This window comes from Plectropomus leopardus, chromosome 16 (genome assembly GCF_008729295.1).
Source record: "Plectropomus leopardus isolate mb chromosome 16, YSFRI_Pleo_2.0, whole genome shotgun sequence".
In the NCBI taxonomy this organism is placed as follows: domain Eukaryota; kingdom Metazoa; phylum Chordata; class Actinopteri; order Perciformes; family Serranidae; genus Plectropomus; species Plectropomus leopardus.
Genome location: NC_056478.1, coordinates 15,960,572 through 15,981,027, shown reverse-complemented (window position 1 = coordinate 15,981,027; position 20,456 = coordinate 15,960,572). Strand labels below are relative to the sequence as shown.

The 20,456-nt window shown below is 39.5% G+C and overlaps 1 protein-coding gene across 6 annotated transcripts in view; it reads right to left on the bottom strand.

The window, feature by feature from the left end:
* Nucleotides 1-2,312: 2,312 nt before the first annotated feature.
* The window catches only part of LOC121955159 (rho-associated protein kinase 2-like), a 45,929-nt gene continuing 27,785 nt past the window's right edge, over nt 2,313-20,456 (bottom strand). For 2 of the 6 annotated variants that reach the window (XM_042502994.1, XM_042502995.1), the window contains exons 16-34: nt 19,887-19,993; nt 19,491-19,650; nt 18,105-18,265; nt 17,018-17,202; nt 16,754-16,823; nt 16,422-16,525; nt 14,935-15,121; nt 14,549-14,642; nt 14,157-14,251; nt 13,689-13,877; nt 12,721-12,889; nt 11,668-11,883; nt 10,064-10,131; nt 9,859-9,947; nt 8,868-8,946; nt 8,451-8,718; nt 6,985-7,267; nt 4,736-4,843; nt 2,313-2,969 (exon numbers count right to left, since the gene is read on the bottom strand). In XM_042502994.1, the coding sequence (XP_042358928.1) occupies nt 4,762-4,843; nt 6,985-7,267; nt 8,451-8,718; nt 8,868-8,946; nt 9,859-9,947; nt 10,064-10,131; nt 11,668-11,883; nt 12,721-12,889; nt 13,689-13,877; nt 14,157-14,251; nt 14,549-14,642; nt 14,935-15,121; nt 16,422-16,525; nt 16,754-16,823; nt 17,018-17,202; nt 18,105-18,265; nt 19,491-19,650; nt 19,887-19,993 (2,606 nt within the window). In that variant the 3' untranslated portion in view covers nt 2,313-2,969; nt 4,736-4,761. Of the gene's footprint in view, nt 2,970-4,708; nt 4,844-5,058; nt 5,141-6,984; nt 7,268-8,450; nt 8,719-8,867; nt 8,947-9,858; nt 9,948-10,063; nt 10,132-11,667; nt 11,884-12,720; nt 12,890-13,688; nt 13,878-14,156; nt 14,252-14,548; nt 14,643-14,934; nt 15,122-16,421; nt 16,526-16,753; nt 16,824-17,017; nt 17,203-18,104; nt 18,266-19,490; nt 19,651-19,886; nt 19,994-20,456 lie in introns of all 6 variants that reach the window. The other 4 variants (XR_006106607.1, XM_042502996.1, XM_042502997.1 and 1 more) reach the window with 4 other exon arrangements.

The following is a 20,456-nucleotide window of genomic DNA, read 5'->3' as shown; positions in this document are numbered from 1 at the left end:
ACAAACAAACAAATAAACTAAATGTACCTCCGAATTGGAATTAAAGGGACAGCTCAACCCCGGATTAAAAATACATATTTTTCCACTTACCTGTAGTGCTTCTTTATCAGTCTAGATTGTTTGGGTGTGATTTGCAAATTGCTGGAGATATTGACTGTAGAGATATCTGCCTTCTCTCCAAAATAATGAATTTAAATGGTACTTGACTTCTGGTGCTCAAAGTACAAAAAAATACTATTATTATTGTATGAGATGTACTCATGTTTAAGTAGCATTTTACTAGCTGACCACTGAAGAGTTAATTTTAGTCATATATACTGATGGGTGCCTTATAATGCATCATATTTTAATGAGATCATCATAGGTTTTGTACATAAAATATGTAGAGTTATTACTGAGTAAATCTCTTAAATCAACATAGTGGAGGAAAAAGTATGGTATTTCTTACTTACTAGTAGAAGAGTAAAAGTATTAGCATCAACTGTTAATAATCAAGTAAATAATAACTAACTGTATACCTTAGTACAGTACTTCGGTAAATGTCCTTAACACTACTGTCAGAAAGACATCCTTTTGAGAAATGTAAATTAGAGAGAAAAGAATAAACACTGATTCATGATGAAGGTGAAGAAACAGGATGAGAAGGGTGCGTGCCACCTGAGGTCGCAGCGTCCGGTACAGCGGGCAGGTACAGCAGGTTTCATGGATATTTAAGCAGAACATACAGTCACGCAGCCGATAGACAGAATGGATGAGACCTGCAGTATGAAATACGATTTTAGCAGATGGGCAACATGATGAACCATTACATTATGTATGATGAGTGCCAGTTGGCTTTAGGCTGTTCTGAAAGATTTATTTCAGTCAAGCCCACTCACTCCACATGCACTTGCAAGATAGAGACAGACCTATTCTGGTAGAGATCAAATAGTCTCCCAAAATACTCTGTAGTCGATGACACCTCTGTAGGATCATGACAATATTCCTATAATGTCTCTGTGTTTACAATGTCAGAGATATGCCATACAGACTATCTGTTTTGTCTTTTTTGGTTGTTTACTTTGTGACTGTATTGCTGTTTTACTCTACAGTGTGCTAATATTGTTTTCTGTCATAAGTAGCACATCTTAACATAATTAACTGATACCTCAATAATTCAGGTGTAGTGCAACAATTAAACAAGTAAGCGATAATGTACAGCAAGCTTGTTGCTGACAGGTTGTAGCAAGACTTGCCCTTACATTATCACAGTTCTTACACCGCAAACTAAAGAAATCAATAATTCCACACAAAGCATTGATTTAAAAAAGATTAATCAATCTCTTTAACCTAATTCCCATTAAGAAAATACATAAATGTATTCTCCAACATGTCAAAAAATTCTATTAACATTGATTTAAAAAATATTTCACTGCTGGAAAGATGGTCTTTTCATAAATCTAGGTTGTCTATGCTGTAGAAAGACACAAATACTTCTGACATTGATGCTGCATGACCAGAGAAAACAGAGGAAAATGGCTGTCATGAGGAAGAAAACCTAAAACTACCAGAATGCACTACGCTGCACCAGACTAATAAACACTCCTACTAGCAGTTTATGTAATGCGATGTTGCGTTGCCACAGGATACAATATGGTGGCCAGCTGGTAGCATACAATCTTGTATTACAGTTGAATGGTAAGGTTAATAAAAAAAAATTACATAAATCAAGCCCAGCTGCAAGAAGAAATTTGTATGTTTCTGTAAACCATGGATACACTAGATTTGTACATTTCCTACGTATCATATAAATGTTTTTAAAATGGTTTAGTATACAAGCCGCTTTTGTCATCAGGAGGTGGAGGGGATGGTTGATGATGTGACATCTAGGCGAGAAGCAGACTGCAGACTGCTATTCAAGACCAATAAACAATAAAACTGGAAGTTTTTTAGCAATTCACAGCTGCGTCTTTCAGTGGCTTTATAGCCACCGAATGTGAGTGTTTGTTTAGCAGTCAGTTGCTGTGTTTCCAAATTTTTTTACAGAGACATTGCCGTGTTTCCAGTGGGGACTGTGCCCCGGCCTAAACGCAAGTATTTTTAGGGTATTTTAAGTCAACACATATTTTCCTCACCATGACCAACTGGTTTTTGCACTTAACTTCTTAACCACAGTTGTTGTTGAATCGTAAAATGTACAATGAACAAATGAGTATTGTTATTGATATTGATAATGATATTTCAGAATGTACAATGCTAATGATGCCTATTCTGGTGAATGAGTTGAGAAATCCGAACCAAGTGGTTTTAAACAATTGATGAATAATTATTAATTTTTTAGGGTAATAGAATTTATTTGAATTTGTCATGAATGGCGAAAAGATAACATTTCTATTCAATTCACATTATTCTATTTCATGTCATAATGGATCTACTCTGTGTAATGAAAACTGAATTCATTTACAAGACAAGCATATACTGCAAGATGTGCTGCTGACTTATATCCATAAAAATAAAACAATCATATTCTATGAGCTACACTTTCTGTGTCACAGTACACAGACAGACCTCGTTATCCTATATACAAATGTTCACACACGCTTCACACCTCACAAAGACAAATCCATGTGAGTCACTGCATCTCACAGAATAAATGTCCATGTTTTTGTCATGATGGTTATAAAATAAGGCAGGTTTAATCACCGAGCGTTGACCTTTTTTTTTTTTTTTTAAACTTTTTCTTTAGATTAAATCTCGCTCTAATGTGAATACTCGTTTTCTTTTTGTTAAAACGACAAATGCAGCCCCAGTTCTCATGACGACAGCCAGTTTCTGTGAATGTTTCTGTCCATGATTAGCATTTTTTTTTCTCTTTTCTTGTTTTTTCAGTCTACTTCCCTGAAGAAAATAACACATGTAGGCACTGCGTCCAGACTGCCGTCATTAATCCACAAAGATGAAAACACACATCTTTGATCAGCCAGGGTTAACTGTGAAAAGAGAGAGAGAAAGAAAATTATGTGAAAACCTGGGATGCTACCAACAGAATGGCTGGACTTCAAAGGCACGCCCACACAAAATCCACACATATTAAACAAGGAAGCTATTCAAAAGCCATACAATGCATGAGTGAAATGCATAAAAAGCAGACAGATATGGGAATAATCCTGGTCTGCATGTTTGCAGGAAGTGAAATATCAAAGCACATGTTGGAATATACCCTTATTTGCCTTTCTTTGCTGAGAGTTAGATGAGAAAACAGACCCATGACTCTCAGGTTTTTACACTATGAAGCTGCAGTCAGCAGATGATTAGCTTAGCTTAGCATAAAGACTGTAAAACAGGGAAACAGCTAGCCTGGCTCTGTCCAAAGGTGTTACGGATAATGTTCTGTTTTTAAATTGTTTTTATAAAGAGTTTTGAATGAGCAACAGAAGTGCTGGTAGGGGGGTTTTTGTTACCTTCGGACAGAGCCAGGCTAGCTTTTTCTCCAGTTGCTAAGTGTTTAAACTACGCTAAGCTAACTGGCTGCATCTTCATAATCTGAGAAATTTAAATGGTATCATCAAGTAACTTTCTGCACAAAAGTGAATAGGTAGACCCACTTCCCAATTAGGGATGTCAGGTTTTGGTTTGTTATACTTTTGGTAGCAAACACCCACTTAGGCCTACTGGTAAAAAAACACAGTTAATTTTTAAGGAAAAAAAAAAGCAAAATGACATGGAATAAAAGAGGTCTTTACTTTTCGCCTGGTGCTGGGCTGAGTGAGCTTTAATGCCGCATTTCAAAACACTACTTTTTTAGAGGTGGTGAAATGTTTAATGTTTTGCGATATAAGTGTCTTGACTTATTTTTATTTTCTATTGGCTTTGCTGACAAGACAGCCTGTTATCTAAAATTGGCTCTGGTTGCTCTATAATGCACACCATCCTGGTCAGGTGGGAGCGTCTCCAGGAAGCCCCAGTGAGTAATCGGCTTATTGATCATCCAAACCGTTTGAGCATTGTTAGCTTTGTTGGGATAACTTGCTGTGCTCAAAGAGCTTACATAGTTAAACATGCTAAAGGAGGTTTTTGCGCCTCAGAATTGAACCACTTAGTCGCAGGGGTGACCTAGGGGGGAATTGGAGGGTGGGCACGTTTCCACAGCAGCGCTGTTGGGTCAGGATGGCGTAGCGTTACTAGTGGTAATGGCTGAATGAGCTGCAGCGCCAGCTAATGTTAGCTCCCACCAGACCCGGGTGCGAGTCCCAGCCACCAGCGTGTGAATGTATGTGTGAACGGGTGAATGTGTCATGTAGTGTGAAAGTGCTATGAGTGGTTGAAAGACTAGAAAGGCGCTTTACAACTGCAGGTCCACTTACCATTTACAATTTCCAAATATGCGACCAGGGTGGTGAGTGCAGTACACTGAAGAGCAGCAAAATTAACCTTTAGGCCGACACACATAACCAGTCAAAAATATTCTTTGTGGATAATAGATTACCAGTTAACTGTTGACATCCCAATTCCCATATAAACCAAGCTGTAATATTTTACTTCTTGCAAACATGATTACTTCCAAACCTGTCTGCTTTTTATGCAATAACCATGTGCAGCAAGCTTTTTTCCCAAACCGTCAAACTATTCTTGGAACAACGATGAAGTTCAAACAGTGAGTTCAAGTTTTCACACTCAACTGTAAATTTAGAAATCACACAAAAAATTGCCTCTAGGGCCTCCTACTAACTGCAAACACATGCAGAGGTCCAGTTACCCTCTGTCCCCCCTCTTTCACTTCCTTCAGAAGAACATATCATCATCATCATCATTATCGACATCATCCAACGGCCAACTCCAGTCTTTCAGGCCAAACTCAAGCAATCTGAAACAGTAAGTATGGAGGTTCATCGAAGGGTCAGAAGCCTTTAGTGCTTCCCAAACTGCAGGGGCAACACATGCCAGCTTCAGCAGGGGGCGCTGTGGAGCTGTGAGCAGTTAACTGAGCAACTGAGTGCTGCTTCTTGTGATGAGGGGTTAAAGGACACCGCAGCACAGTGTTATGGAGGGCGGACAGGCGCAACAAGCTCTGCTACTTACAGTCTCCCAGCATGAGAGACGTTAGAATGGTGGGGTCGGGGTCAAAGGTCAGTGGAGGATGATACGGAGCATGGGGCCAGAGCTGAGGGATGAAAGCCAGTTAGATTGTGGCTGAGAGCAAACTTTAAAAACTGAGTTTTTTAATGAATCACAGAAAACAAGACAGTTACAGTTAGTGATAACACAATGTTTCCTACTAAATTAGGGGGCTATTGAAGGGACTCCTTAAAACAGAGGGTTTCGCCCAGAGGTGGTGCCTTCTGCGACACAAAGAGTGTTGTGGGCTTTCACTGGGTTGTGTTATCACTTTTCTTTTTTCTTTGTGAATATTGATTTATGGAGATATACTTTGATTTTTGGCGCTTGTACTGCTGGCATGGCTACAACTGGGACCAGCCTTCCCTGCAGATTTTTAAATGACTTTAACCTGACTGTGATGAATTACTAAATTTACCATCACTTTGCCCTGTAAGCCCAGACAGGTTTACAAGGCAAACTCAGTTTCCATGTACACGGGGGTGAGACCAAGTATACAAATTATAGGGAAACATGAATAGTACAATTCTGTACACCTTCACACTGGTTGTGGTAATTTATTTGGGTCCTTGTTACCAATTTTCCAAGATGAATGCACTTAATAAAGAATAAATATCATCAAGGCCTTAAATAAAAAAAAACAACAAGGAAAACAGAAAAGTATAGATCGAAAAGGTGTAGGCTGAAGCTTAAACTTATTGTACATACCCTTAGCACATTCTTAGGAGTAACTCATTTACTGGTGGCAATACTTGTATGTATGTATTATTGAGTCTAGTTTATTTTATTTTCCAAACTTTACAAATTGAACTACTTGACAGTCAGTCTAACTTCTCATTTTCATCAAACCAAAATAATAAAAGAATTTCCTTCTGCATTTTACAAAGGTGCAAACAGCTTATCATAAAAAGTATGAACGTGCACTCAGAGAAGGGACTAAGACGGCCAAAAAAGTGTGCACTTATACATCCTGGAAAAACGGGCCCATCCAGGTGAAACTTTGTATTTTTAGGGAGTCCCAGCTAATGATGCTGCATGAAAAGCCATGTTGGAGCATTGATGCTACATACAGTGTTATGCAAATGATTCAGGAATCTTTTTTAAAGCAAGACATACTGTATTAGCCACAGCTTTTGAACCTAATTCAGCAGAAAATGACCAACAATCATCAACAGAGACAACAAAGTAAGTACTAAGGTGAATTGTTTTGGTTATGATTCAGTTTTTAAAACCAAAAGTTTCAGAAAAATACACAGATTAATTGTAAGATTAGCTCCTATTTTATGTTTTCCACTCTTTTCTTTGTCCTGTTGACCTAAAAGTTATGTTTCCTACTGTGAAAGACCATGGACTGATACAGGTTACAGTAAATTACTTAATTAATTTGAATTTGTGACATTGAAAGGAAATGGAGAGAAAAACTGTGACCAAACAAGAGTGAAGTGCAAAGTCAGTTTTAAAATGGCCAAATGTGGTGTAAAGGGCATTTTACAACACTTACAAGTTCTGACTTGTTGATATTTTGTATCTAACTGTTGTCTGTTTTTTTAACAATAAAAACAGAAAGATGCATTTGTGGAGTTTCAATGCTCTCAGAGAAGATATTTTCAGTAGAGCGATAAAGTCTTGACATTATGTCTCCAGCGGGTGTTGAAATGTTATACTGTCCTCACTAAATTATTTTCCTGGGGAACATTTTCCCACTGTGCAGGCGGCTTTTGGCTTAATATTGACTTTTGCCTTTTTTTTTGCAACATAGCTGATATACTATTTGGAATGTGAATACATTTTTTAGTTTTAATAAAAAAAAAAAACCCTTAAGAAAAAAACCCAAACTTTAATAATAATTTAAATATCTTTTATATGCAGTAAAATCTTCCCCATCCTCACCTGGGCTTCCCTGATGGCTGCTGCTGTCTGCTGGGCTGGATCTTGATGGCTCCCCGATGTCTCGCGGACATATGAGGTGAACCCCTGGGTGAAGGTCTCGGGGACACTTGCGGAGATGAGCGTGACGTTGCTTCGGGAAGGCTGTTCTGTGCTGCAGAGGGAGGACTCATTGTCGGGTGTTTCCTTGGGATGCGTTTAAGAAGGTGACTGACCCAACGCTGCTGCTCCTCCGGAGAGTTGGTCAGCAGAAGCAGCTCTTTGGCAGTGGACATGTCATAGTTCACTGTTAAAGGAAGAGATTTAAAAAACAGATAAGAAACAAGAGCTCTGCGGTTTTCACAGGCATTTTTACAAAGTAATCAAATCAAGAAATCTTAAAACGCATCAATAATACCAACACTGAAATATAGATGTCATTATTTGGATAAATTCCATGGTGAAATTACAGGCTGTACATTGTGGTAATGTTGTGTTAGACACACATTTGCCCGGTGTGATTCAAACATCAACGCACAACATATCAGATTCAAACATAACACCAGCTAGCTGCCGTGCGTCAAGTGAAAGATGGAATGCAGGGAGAAAATAAAGATCCGCGTGATGCTAAACAAAACATCTCACTTCAAGAGGTAATAGAGCAATGTTACGTCAACAGCTGCAGAAAATACATTTGCTGTCATGTTACATTACATGGACAGTTATCCACAGAAGATTACTGGAACAACTTCATTACACACAACAAAATCTGTGACTTTTTCAGTACTTTCAAGGTTTTTTTTTAATTGCATACCTTTCCAGGCCTGGAAAACAAGACTGTGGAATATAATGACTTTTCCAGGTTTTCTATGACTGTGGGAACCTTGTAAGGGATATAATCCTTTCAGTTTTTTTTCGAGCAAAAATGGAAAACATTTTCTGGTCCCAGCTTCTAAAATTTATGAATTTTCTACTTTTATTCTTTTTTGTGTAAATTAAATATTTTTGGATGAATTGTTGTGAACAGAATCGCAAGTAAAACTGAAAGCCAATCCCATCTTTATCCGCATGGTGTTTCACCGCCCTATGTTTGCGCCTTTTGTTTTATTGTTTTTTTCTGCACTGTATCCACAATTTTTGTAGCTTCCTCTTTGATGTGAACTGCTTACGGTCTGACCCAAAGTGGTTACCATTTTAAAAAGTTCTGATCTCAACTGTTTGCTGTGCAAAAAAAGCATCAAAGAAAGAAGAAAATACGAAAATACAGGCACAGTCTACAGAGCACAGTAAATACATATAGACATTGTTCTTAGGAAAGTCCTGCATAGTTTATCTTCAATTATGAATGAAAAAATGCTCTAAAGTCAATAGTCCGAAGCATCTAACAGGTGCCGAAACAAGCACAATGGCGGTGGTGTACATCTTAATGCTGTAGAACATTCTTACACCACAGTTAAGTTTTCTATTATCTCCTGACTGAGTGTACTGACCCTTGCAGGGAACAATCACTTCCTCCTTTCTGTCCAGGTGATCTTTGTGGCACTTGGTGTGACAGCGGCGGCACTCGAGGGCCGGCGGGGGCTTGAAGACATGCCACAGGGGCCGGGTGCAGGCCTCACAGCTGGAGGGGAAGTGGTACAGAGTGATTATGAACTCATGGCCCTTATGGCTGATGTAGGAGGGACGTTCACCAAACGTCGCAGGCTCCACAACAACCTCCTGATCACGTTTAATCTCGCCTTCATTGGCGTAAAGGATCTAAGGAGGGAGAAGAAAGGGAAAGGAGTTTTATTGAGGATTTATTGAGGCAGACAGTTGAATTGAGTAAACCTGAATAATACTGGCAGTCTGGACAGAGGGAGAGGGGAAACAAAGAGACTGCAACAGCAAGTGTCCGTGCCCATTACCTGGAATATCCTTGGGATTTCTTTGGCATCTGCACGGTACACATCAGTATGAGTGACAGGTCGGACATGAAACAGCTTACTGTGGGAGGAAAAGAAATGGAAGAGTTAAGAGTAGACCCAAGCGCATTTATTCTGCTGATTTTTATTCAGTCATTGTTTTTTAACTGCTTGTTTTTAAGTCTGTCTTTGTTTTTAATCTGTATTTTACTTTTGCTTTTAGCCACTGCAGCAGCATGGCTGTCCACCACTTTGGTCTGGACAGATCTCTTGACTTTTCCTACAGTGCCACCATGAGGTTTACATCTTTTTTTTTAAGTTTTCAGTAAAATGTCTCGACACCTATCAAAAGGACTGCGATATTATTTGGCACAAATATTCTTGTCTCCCTCGGGATAATATGTTATAGTTTGTGTGCTCCCTGGACTTTTCATTTAGCACCAACATCAGGTTAAAATTTAAATTTGTCCAATACTTTGGTTTATGTCCAAATATCTTCAAAATGAATGACTTTCCCACCAGCCTCAGCTTTACTACGTGTTTGCTGGTAATAAGGAAATTTTAGCATGCTAACACACTCTTCTGAGATGGTGAAGATGGTAAACTGTAAGTGTAAAGTGTAAGCTTGTTGGCATGATGACATTAGCATTTAACTCAAAGTGCTTCTGTGTCTAAGAACACCCTCACAGAGCTGCTAGCATTGATGCAGGATCTTTGACTACTCTGAAGGCTAACCACAGCAACTGCGCCAGAGAAACTGAAAAAACTGTTAAAAAAGTGTTCTAAGTAGAAAATTGGCAATGCACTTATTAAAAAGTATTAAAGGTAAAACGTAATTTTTATGCCATAAAAACCCATTTCATTTATAACTTAATTTTGACCAAAATAGTAGTGATTCCGGTAGGGTAGTACTGCTAAGTGCTTTATGAGTACATTTTAGCATTATTTTAAATTTATGTCATTATATGTTCAAACACTGCTGCAAATGACTCACTCGATGTCCAGGGTCATAAAAGGGTTGGCCTGCTCTCGGTCCAGCTCGCTGTTGTAGAACAGGATCTTCTTACTGCTCACAACTATATACTTTAAAGGAAAAGACAACCAAGGCCAAACCATTAGGGTGGGAAATGACTCAATGGTCATGGTGATTACTAAGAAAACAAATCTGTATGTATGAGATATAGTGGTAGATATGTTACTTTTTTGTCCCAGCCAAACCGCTTTGTGTTCTTGGTAGGAAGTGAAATCCAGCCCTCCAGCCTGGAGTCTAGTTTGAAGAAAAAAAACAGGAAGATGTGAACACAAAGAGGAGACTTGCCTTCAAGCATGTGAACCACTTACAACAACACCTTGACATTTTGAAATGGTGACATTTTCTTTAAACAGTACCTCACCACATGGAGAGAAAATTATTCCTTCCTTTAAACCAAAGGGTAAGTGGCAGGAAGTTTTGCTACTTGCTTTCAACGGCAGATCAGTCAGTGTGAGCTGTAAGGATTATTAAGAATCTGCAGCACAAAACATGGAGGGAGTCTGGAGTTGTATTCACAAGCATGAGAAAACTCCCAGAGAGCTCCTAATGTAGCCTTAAATTTTTAACAAGGAGTCCTAGCTTAGGAGTGAAAGGTCACAGAGCGACTCTGGGCAAGGAAGGGACAAAAACTTTTACTTTGGTTAGGAAGACCCTTGACCCTGCATGCATTCTTTCAACAGATGTGATTGGTTGTCACAGACACACCCTTTTGTGAGCCTTTAAGGTGTGGCAACCCAGTGGAAATAACATGACCTGCATCACAATATGAGACGGTGGAAGCACTTTTTGTATGATCGCACTGCTGTTAGGTGTGATGCATTCTTTTAACAGATGTGATTGGTTGTCACAGACATGGCCCTTTGTGAGCCTACAAGGTGTGGACACCCAGTGGAGATAACATAAACTGTAATATTAGACTGTAAAAGTGATTTTGTGTGATCACACTGCTGCACTGCTGCATTTTTCCAGTTGCCAGCTGTGGTTGTGGTGTGATCACTTTATTTCTGGCGTTATACTGTTACATCATTGAGTGGGAAATGTGAAGGCATCCTCAATTAGATCAACCACAAACATTATCACTCCACCATCTAATCTGTAGCATTTCATTAGTTCACTGTAATTCACTGTTTGGATCATTTTTCTCTGTGTTTCTGCCATTTTCTCCTCTGATTAAGAAACTCTTAAGCCTCTTGAAAAACCCATCTCCCGACTCCAAACAGTTTTGAACCTAAGAAGCTCTCTTTAGCGCTAACACGCTTTGTGAATAAGTTTTATCTTTACCAGGATCTAGTATAAACTTAAATTCCTAGAAAATCTGAATCTTAAGGTTGTTTGGAGAATTTCATCACTAGGAGCAACTCTTATTACTAGAAAACTTTGTGAATACGGCCCCAGGTGAGGAAAAATAAACTCAAATGGAGAGCTTTTTCATTAAGAAAAACTTCACACATACTAAACTCTTGGAAAAATTCCCACATCTTTTGCAGTGGGATGAATCTGAGCAAAGCAGGCCGGCATCAAGCTGTGAGTATGCACATGTCCAGTGAACAGTAAAAAGGATTAAAGCACAGCAGAGACAGAGGCAACAGAGTAAAGGGATTAGCGGAAACTTTGCTGGGTTAAACTGAGGTTGGGGGGTATTTCTCTCTCAATTCAATTAATTTAGGAAAAAAAACACTTGAAATACTATGATGGATCACGTTTTAAAAAAATGTTAGTTCAACTGCATTTGCCTCCCAATCACAGGTTTGAACTGCCATGCAGGGTCACCTGCAGAGTCAGCCTCAGTGGGCTGTTCGTAGGTGAGGGCCAGGGGACGGTGGCCCTGCTCGACCTGCCCATCACATTCTTCTTCGTCCTCAGAGTCAGAGTTGAAGAGAGAGTGAGCAGAGTGAAGGTCGGGTCGTGTGTCGATGCAGACAGATTTGTGTGTGCGCTGGTAGGTGAAGGACATTGATTCGGAGGTGTGAGAGTGAGTAATGCGCACTGTGCCGGACACCGAAGAGAGACGTTGAGATGAAATGAGGTGGGAGAGGAAGAAGCATAAAGAGGAAAAGGTCACAAACAATTGGCCTGGAAGAGACTCAAAGTGAAAACAAAGGAAACAGCGAGAACTCAGGAAGAGAGACCGCAGGAGGGGGGATGCAGGAAGTGCATGCAGAGGGGTATTTTGCTGACTGGCTTTAAGTGTTTGTATGTACACCAAACAAAAATATAAATGCAACAGTTATTTTTGCTCCAATTTTTCATGTGTTGAAGTAATAGAATTAGGACTTTTTCTTTGCATGCAAAAGACTTTTGCTCACAAATGGTTTAAATCTATGTTAGTGAGCACTTTGCCAAAATAATCCATAATCAATCCACCTGACAGGCGTGGCATATCAAGATCCTGAAAAAAAAATGACACTTGTGTTTTGGCATGGGCACGATGAAAGTGAAAATTTAAAAGAAGTACAGTTTTATCTTTGAATTAAATGTTAATTTCCCTAGCAAAAGCTGTCTCCAATGCCATTTCTGAGAATTTGGCAGTACATCCAACTAGGCTCGTGAGCAACCCCAGGACCCCCACATCCAGCTTTTTCACCTGCAAGATGGTCTTAATCCATGACAGCCACACCTTTGGATGGATTATGTTGGCAAAGGGCTCACTAACATGGGTTCAGAAACACATTTGCGAACAAAAATCAAAGTCTTTTGTGTGCATAAAAAAAGGTATTAAATCTTTTATTTCAACTAATAAAAATGGGGGAAAAAACATAAGTGTTTTGTTTATATTTTTGTTCTGTGTACATGTTGTGAGGTAAAGTCTCCTTTGTTTGTTACCTGGGTATCCGTCACCCATTTCCAGGTCGTTGCCACTGCTGATGCTGGTGGAGTCCAGAGAGTGAACGCTGAGGGAAGTGATCTGGCAACGAAGCTGCTCGATGTCACTGTCTTTGCTGTCCAACGCCATCTGCAGCTCCAGACGCACCTGGTTCTCCTCTGCTATCAGCTGAAGAACAGACATGAGCAGGATTTAAATGTCTGTGAAATGGATGCTTCACACACGTTACCCTCCCGCAGCACAGAAGATCTTTATAATCAGCACACTTTTAAAGTGGACACCCAAGGTTCTTGAGTCATGTTATGTGAGGTCAGTGTGACCTTGATCCTTGATCTTCGACCACCATATTCTAATCAGCTCATTAAAGTGTCCAAGTAGACGTCTGTGCCTAATTTGAGGAAACTCCCTCAAGCCATCTTCATTGCAGTCACAAAAATAAGACAGATGCCAGTTCACAGTGACTTTGACCTTTGAACACCAAATTCTAATCAGCTCATCATTGTGTCCAAGTGAATGTTTGTTCCAAATTTGAAGAAATTCCCTCCAGATGTTCTTGAGATATTGCTTTCACAAGAATGAGATGAACGCAAAGTCAAACATTTGTGCCAAATCTGAAAAAAAAATTACATTAGGTTTTCTTAAGATACTGCATTCACAAGAATAACACAGACAAGATTACAGGGACCTGGACCTTGACCTTTGACCACCAAAACCTAATCAGCTCATTATTTATTCCAAGTGCACGTTTGTGCCAATTTCGAAGAAATCCCCATAAGGCATTCTTGAGAAATCGCGTTCACAAGAATGTGCGGGACTTACAGATTGACGGACAACCTGGAAACATAACTCCTCCGGCCTCGGTTATCGCCGGCGTGGAGTCATAAAAAATGTTTGCACACAAGTTAATGTGTTTATATTCATGCTTTTTGTTTGTTGGTATGCTGGTGTACAGTGTCGCCGTACTGACCGCCTGCATCTCTGTCAGCTCTCTCTGGTATTTGATGATGGTGCTGTTGAGTTTCTCCTTCTCTGCTCTCAGCTCCAGCTGCAGCTTCCTGTTCTCCTTCTCCTTCCTGTGCACCTCAGTGTCGTTACTCCTGTGGCCTCTTCCCACCGTCTCCCTCCTGTTCATCACCTCGGCCAGCTTGTTGACAGCCTGGGAGCAAAAACACTGCAATTTAGCTTTTTGGGGATCTACTTGTAGATTCAGTAAATACACGGAGAGGCCAGCAAGAATATCAATGCTGCTGCAAGATAGAATTTATAAAACTTGTTTCAGATCTCAGTGATTTTGCCCGGAGTTCAACACAAGCCTGCAGCTGAACATTATTCTTAACAACAAATGATGTGACATAACAGTCGTGAAAAGTCAGACAGCAAAAGGAAGAAAAGTACAGAAAATATTCCAGACCTGTGTAGGCGCCCAGACACACACCTGAATTTTTAGCGTCCTTTCATTCTGCAGAAGCTTTTCAAAGGACACTTTGAGCGAGTTCATCTGCTTCTCCTCCTCCTTGGATTTCTGGAGCTCTGTATAAATAGCAGATACGAATATTAATTCAGGGCTCATGTACTTTACTTACTTAAGTTTTAGAAAAGTAATCCATAAATTATAGCGCATGTTTGAAGGCCAATATTCTGCTGTTCTGGTTCCCTGATGAAGAGATTAATGGTTGCCATCCATGACATTTTTACAGCCCCCTCTCCATAAATCATCCGGATATGTTAAGACAGCTTTTTACACATTTTCCAGGAGTGAGGGAAATGTCATTCCGGTAGAAATCTGCTCTCTTTATGTGGGGCTCGTTAACTCCAAATGACACTCACGTTGCTGCATGTCTTTCAGCTGGTTGTTGAGCTCCTCTTTCTCACTGGCCAGGTTGGCCACATCCACCGTCAGGGTGCGGTTGGACTCTTCTAGCTGTGATTGTCAACAGTCATTTATATAGAACATGTGTAAATAATAACAGAAGTTTAACTACCATACATCACCAAAACCAATAATTTGGTTATCTGTCTACTACATTCTTTAAAATGTTTTTTATATTTTTTCATCTCTTTATTGATTACATTTAGTGTGTCATTTGTCTTTTTCAATGATACGTGAAGTCTAGGATGTCTGACTTTGTATGTTTTAATTCGACGTCCTTTATTACCATTTAAACACCATATCCTTCCTGGATGTAATGAACTAAACATGACTCTGATCTCACCGAGCTGATGGTGGCCTCCTTGTCGCTGAGCTCCTGTTTGTGTCTCGCCATCATGTCTTTTATCTCCAGCTCTTTCATGATCTTCTCCTTCTCCAGATCAGAGTACTGCTCCTCAGCGATGGAGCGAGCCAGCTGCTCAGAGTCCGCCTTGGTCAAACTGGCTTCCAGCTGCGCCGTGAGGGAATCCCTGTGGCAGGCGGAGGGGAAGGAACTGTTATTATCATAATATTAAAATGATGAACTGGATAATTCTTTAAAACTGCCAAAATCCCTGCTGTTTTTCATGCCACTCATGAATAGACCGCCTATAGTGTGATCAAAAATTCAATTCTGAATGACCTTTTTGTCCATGCGCGATTTACCAAGTGAGAGTTACTCTGGATCTGAGTTTAACTTCTTATCCGCAGTGATCTTTGGCTGCAGTGTATTTGGGAGCGCTGCTAATCTGCTTCGTTCATTCAATAAAGGTCAAGTTCTCCATGTTTGCTGTGAGATGAATTTAGAGAGGGCAAATAACACTAATCTGGAAAGTCTGTTACATTCTCTGAAAAACAGATAAATGTTATCTATGTGGTGTTATTCTGTGGATGCTTCACTGCCACTGACATTTACCTGTAAAACATATAACAACAACATATAAGTTTTTTACATTCTTTTTATGACACTTCAATTTTATGCCTAACAAACTGTTACATGGTTTATACTTTTTATTTCATATGATGTAACATTTTCCTCTTTGCATGTTTGTGTCTTATGTCGGGTTAAATCTGAACTTTGCTTTGGTTTCATTTTTTTCTCATTATGTCAGAAGGTGTTTTATGTGTACTGGAGGTTGACCAATATTGGATTTTTAAAGTCTGATATTATAACGATAGTTATATTAAAAAGACGCCGCTGCTGTACTTGACAGTGTCAGAAATGAACTAAACATCTAAGTCTAAATAATAAATAATTAAATAAACATAAATAACACACATGAAAAAAATCTTTTTGAGCCATTGATTTTCCTCAAAGTCAACTAGAAATTCTATGTTTTGATTGGTAAAAAATAAAATAAAATATATTTTGAAACAAAATACTTAAGAATTGAGTATTTTTTTAAATGCAATTTTACTTGAAATACTTTCTCATTGATTAATAAAACATAGAAAAAAACAACATGAGGTCAAAACATGGCTAGACTGCATGTGAAACACTAGAGGGCTTTTATTTGAAAATGAGGGGTTTTAATTTGAAACATGAGGTGGTGGCATTCACTCAGCTCCTTTTTGCCCCAGTTAACATCATCCATTCAGCTCTGGTCAATGATATGAGTCCCTATGTGACTGGTAGAGGCTGCACGGTTATGGGCCACAATTGGAGGCAAGTTCAGCCGATAACGACACTTTGTAAAACATCATAACTGCACTGATTAATCAGCCAAAGCGATGAATCGGTATGTTGTTTAAAAAGGAATAATCTGTGGTTATAGTGTTTGGACTGGTTACCTCTCCTCCTGATATTCTGACAGCTGTTGCTGCAACTCTTTGTACAGCTTATTCCTCTCGTCACGCTCGTCCTTCAGCTCACGGATCTGCGTCTTGTAAAGAGTCTGGGGAGGGAAACAGCTGATTCAGGTCATTTCACATCACAAATTCTTGACACAGATGGAAAACAAACTTCTTTTATGCTCATTTCCCCATTCAAGCCCCATTTTGTATATCTATGTCAACTGCTTTTACTAGTCTGGCAATATAAAGCTATCTTACTGACTGGAATATATGGCTGTCACGACTGCTTGTAAACAAGGTGCACAAAAGAAGTTGTTGTTTGGAATTACTGTGAAATACTGCTCAGCCTCCAGTTGGTCCTTCAGCTCCTTCAGCTGGTCACCAGCCTCCTGCTTCTCCCTGGAAAAGCACCAACAATCTGTCAATCACTGGTGCTGGCCAACAAACAACCAGATCCAAAACACTTTCCTCAAACCAGATATGATGTATGAGACTCAACAACAATTTGCCAACAGCGTTACAGCAAACTGAGCTGCACTGTGTGTTTATGTTCAATGTGCATTATGCTCCTAATGTGATTCTGTGTGTTTGACCTGCGTAGTTCCTGGTTCTGCTTCTCCAGGAACTGCTTCATGTCCAGCAGGTGGTTGAGCTCCTGTTTGAGCTGCTTCTCTGATGAGCGGAGCACCGACACCTGCTGGTTCTGCATCTTCAGATCGCTCTGACTCAAACTTCGCACGTGGATCTCCTGCTCCAGACGCAAGTTCACGTTCTTCACCTGCATTAACACACACACACACACACACACACACACATATAGAAACACTTACAGTGATGGCATTGTTTGACAGTTAAGGGGACATACAGGGAACAATTCAAGCTGCAGAACAGAGAGTTCGGGCTGCAAGTAGTGATCATGTTCATTATGGATTATCATATGTGAGTTACTGTATTCCTACATTACAGTTTAAACTGGTGGTCAGAATACAGATACTGTCTTCAAAAAGATAGATAATTTGAAGGGATTACTTCATGTGTTTTTGTCCTTATTTGCTCTAACAACGTGTCCTCTTGGTGTGTGTGTGTGTGTGTGTGTGTGTGTGTGTGTGTGTATCCTGTGACTGACTCAGTTATTATTGTGTACCAGATGGGGATTTTAGGGATATATTGTAATACTAAACTATGTCTTTGTTTTGTTTTTTACTATGTGTAAGATTATTGACAGATACATACAAATAGTGTATATTACATAGTTGTGATTATATGATGCTCATTGAATGCCACATATAATACACCTGCAGGGTTTTTATGCAATTCTCCTTCACATTCCATGTCGAATTTTGTAGTTCATCCTTTTTTAATTTTCAAATGTGTAAAAAGGAACAAATACACTGATTACAACACAAGTGAGTGTCACTTTAATTGCATTGTTTTCTACTTGAATGTTCCAACTGGCTGAGAGCAACATGAACATCAGTTCATGAACATCAGCTTAAAATCAAACTCACTTACAATATGAGGAAATGTGATACTGAAAAGCTGCGAAGATTCAAAATGGAAAACCAAACCTAATGCTGTCATTTTTATTTGATAAGAATTAGTGAAACCATTTGAACAGAGTTTAAAAATACTTGCAAATTGAATTTCTATCAAGTGATTAACTGAAAGAATATGACTCACCTCTTCAGAAAGTTTCTCCTTCTGTGCCCGCAGCTCTTCCAGTTTGTGCTGCGTCTGCTTGTAGTCGTGGTCCAGCATGGAGAGGTCTTTCTCCTGTTGCAGCAGCTTTGCCTCCACCTGTAACTTCAAGTTACGCTCTTCCTGCAGCGTGCACTCCATCTCTGGACCAAACAAAACAACCAGGAAAACTATCAGGAGGGTGATTTAGCCTGTGCTCAATACCACAGTATTGACAAAACGATTTTTGCCTCTGACTGAACCTGCTCGGAGCGCCAGATAAATGGCCGGGTGCCTGAAGAACAACCAAAGCAAAGTACTGTTATATGAAGGCTGATCGGTTACAGTTTCCTGTCAAGAAATGCAGCTTTTCCAAGGTCCACTACATTAATCATCCCTTTTCCAAGTGATCTTTCATTTCCTCTTCAGCCTTCATAAATAACTAAAGCCACTTTTCCACTTTAATTATTGATAATACCACAGTTCCTTTCTGTTTTATCTCAATATTTAGCTACATAAAATATATTTCTTTATGAAACAGATAGCTCCGATCCCAGATTACAATTGCTCGAACCACATTTAAAGCTGTTGTAAAATATTTTACAACACATAGCTGTGAGTGCATAACAGTAGTATTACTGCACCACTCATTGTTTCAAAATGTCAGATTTTTTTGTTGTTGTTGTTTTTTGATTTACTTGGTGGACTAAGCATGAATAAGTGGTGGTTTTCCAAAAGTTCATTTATTTGTGGCGGTCTACCATAATTAAAACATCTATCACCATGTAATGATTTTATATTTTTGGAGTTGGACGGTTCATGAGATGCGCTAATGGAATATATGTACTGATCGCTTGTCCATCGCACCACACTCTTGCAGCGCAGTGTACTCTGGGCACAGATGAAGCAGCAGAATGTCAGACACAGTGAAAGTGAAACTTAACCGTTAATTACGCTAAGTCTAAAAAATAGCTTTCAAACGCTGCTGCTAATCCACCAATCAGATCAGATCAGATCAGCTCTGAACAGATCAACAGATCAATTATCAACCTTGTTAATAAAAGTCCTCTAACTACTGCTGTCCTTATTTAGAGAAGTGGATACAGACTGATAAAATGTCATCAGCTACTGCCACACATAGTTTCTCACTCTGTGGGAAACACTGGACAGTATAGAGGAAGATAAAAAAGAGGGGAGACATGCTGAAATTAGTTGAAGTGCTGGAAAGTCGGGACTGTTAAAAAGACTTTGAGTCATCTGCAGTTTGAGTAGTGAAAAAACTCTGCTCAAAAGGATGCAACTAAACATCCCACCACCAAGCGTTAATGAAGGCATTTTATCAATCCTGCAATTATCTTTCACTCTTTTGTCCTCACACTCGCTCCTCACCTTTATAGGCCTCAGACTTTGCCTCCTCAATGGTCTGGTAGATCTTGTTTTTGTCTGCAAGCTTGGCTTTGGTGGCCTTGTGTTCTGCCTCCTCCTGCTCCAGACTCTGCTGGAGCGACTTCAGCTTGAATGTCAAGTCGATCTCTTGATTGCTCTTCACCTGTAGAATCAAAGGGGTTATTAGGTTTTCTTTTGGGGATCATTACATAGGAATATTTTGTATTGAATGAACTTTTTGCAGGGGAACAGCCAAAGATACCTTTTTAAAATGCTGGGAAACAACATTACTATAATCTAAAAATGTCAAACTGAAGTCTGCAGTTGGGTTTATCTCTCGGGGTAGACTTAAATATCTATTTACATCAGTATATATATTAATTAGAAATGACTACCCACCTTCTCAAGCTCATTGAGCTTCTCATGTAGCTGCTTCTTTTCAGTCTGGACCTTAGAGAGGGATGACTTCACCTCTTTCACCTCTTCTTCCAGGCCAGAGATTCGCCCTGAGAGAAAAGGAAATAATAACAAATAAATCATAGAGAGAATACAGGAGGACTTGAAGAATATGCAGTATATGCAAAAACTATAAGAAACAGACAAGGTCTTAAAAGAGACATTACAGAATGCTTCTGAACATGTTCAGCCTCCCAATATATGAAAAACAACTCACTTAATGTTTATTTTCCCTCCACCCACATGGAGAGTTTTACCAGGAAAAAAAAAAGTATGAGGCATTGCAGCAAACAGGCAACACTTTTGTTTGGATATGTCCCCTCTGACCTCAGCGGCTGGCCTCTCTGCATGGACTGAGCACATTCAAGTTTCCAAACAGCGTCTCACAAGAGGTGCTGGCTCTAGTCCGGCTTTGGCTTTCACAGCCTCTTGCTTCATTCTCGGCCTTTTGAACAGATGTTTCCACCTATGATCTGATATTTCCCAAGGCCTGGTCCAAAACAACGATTCACA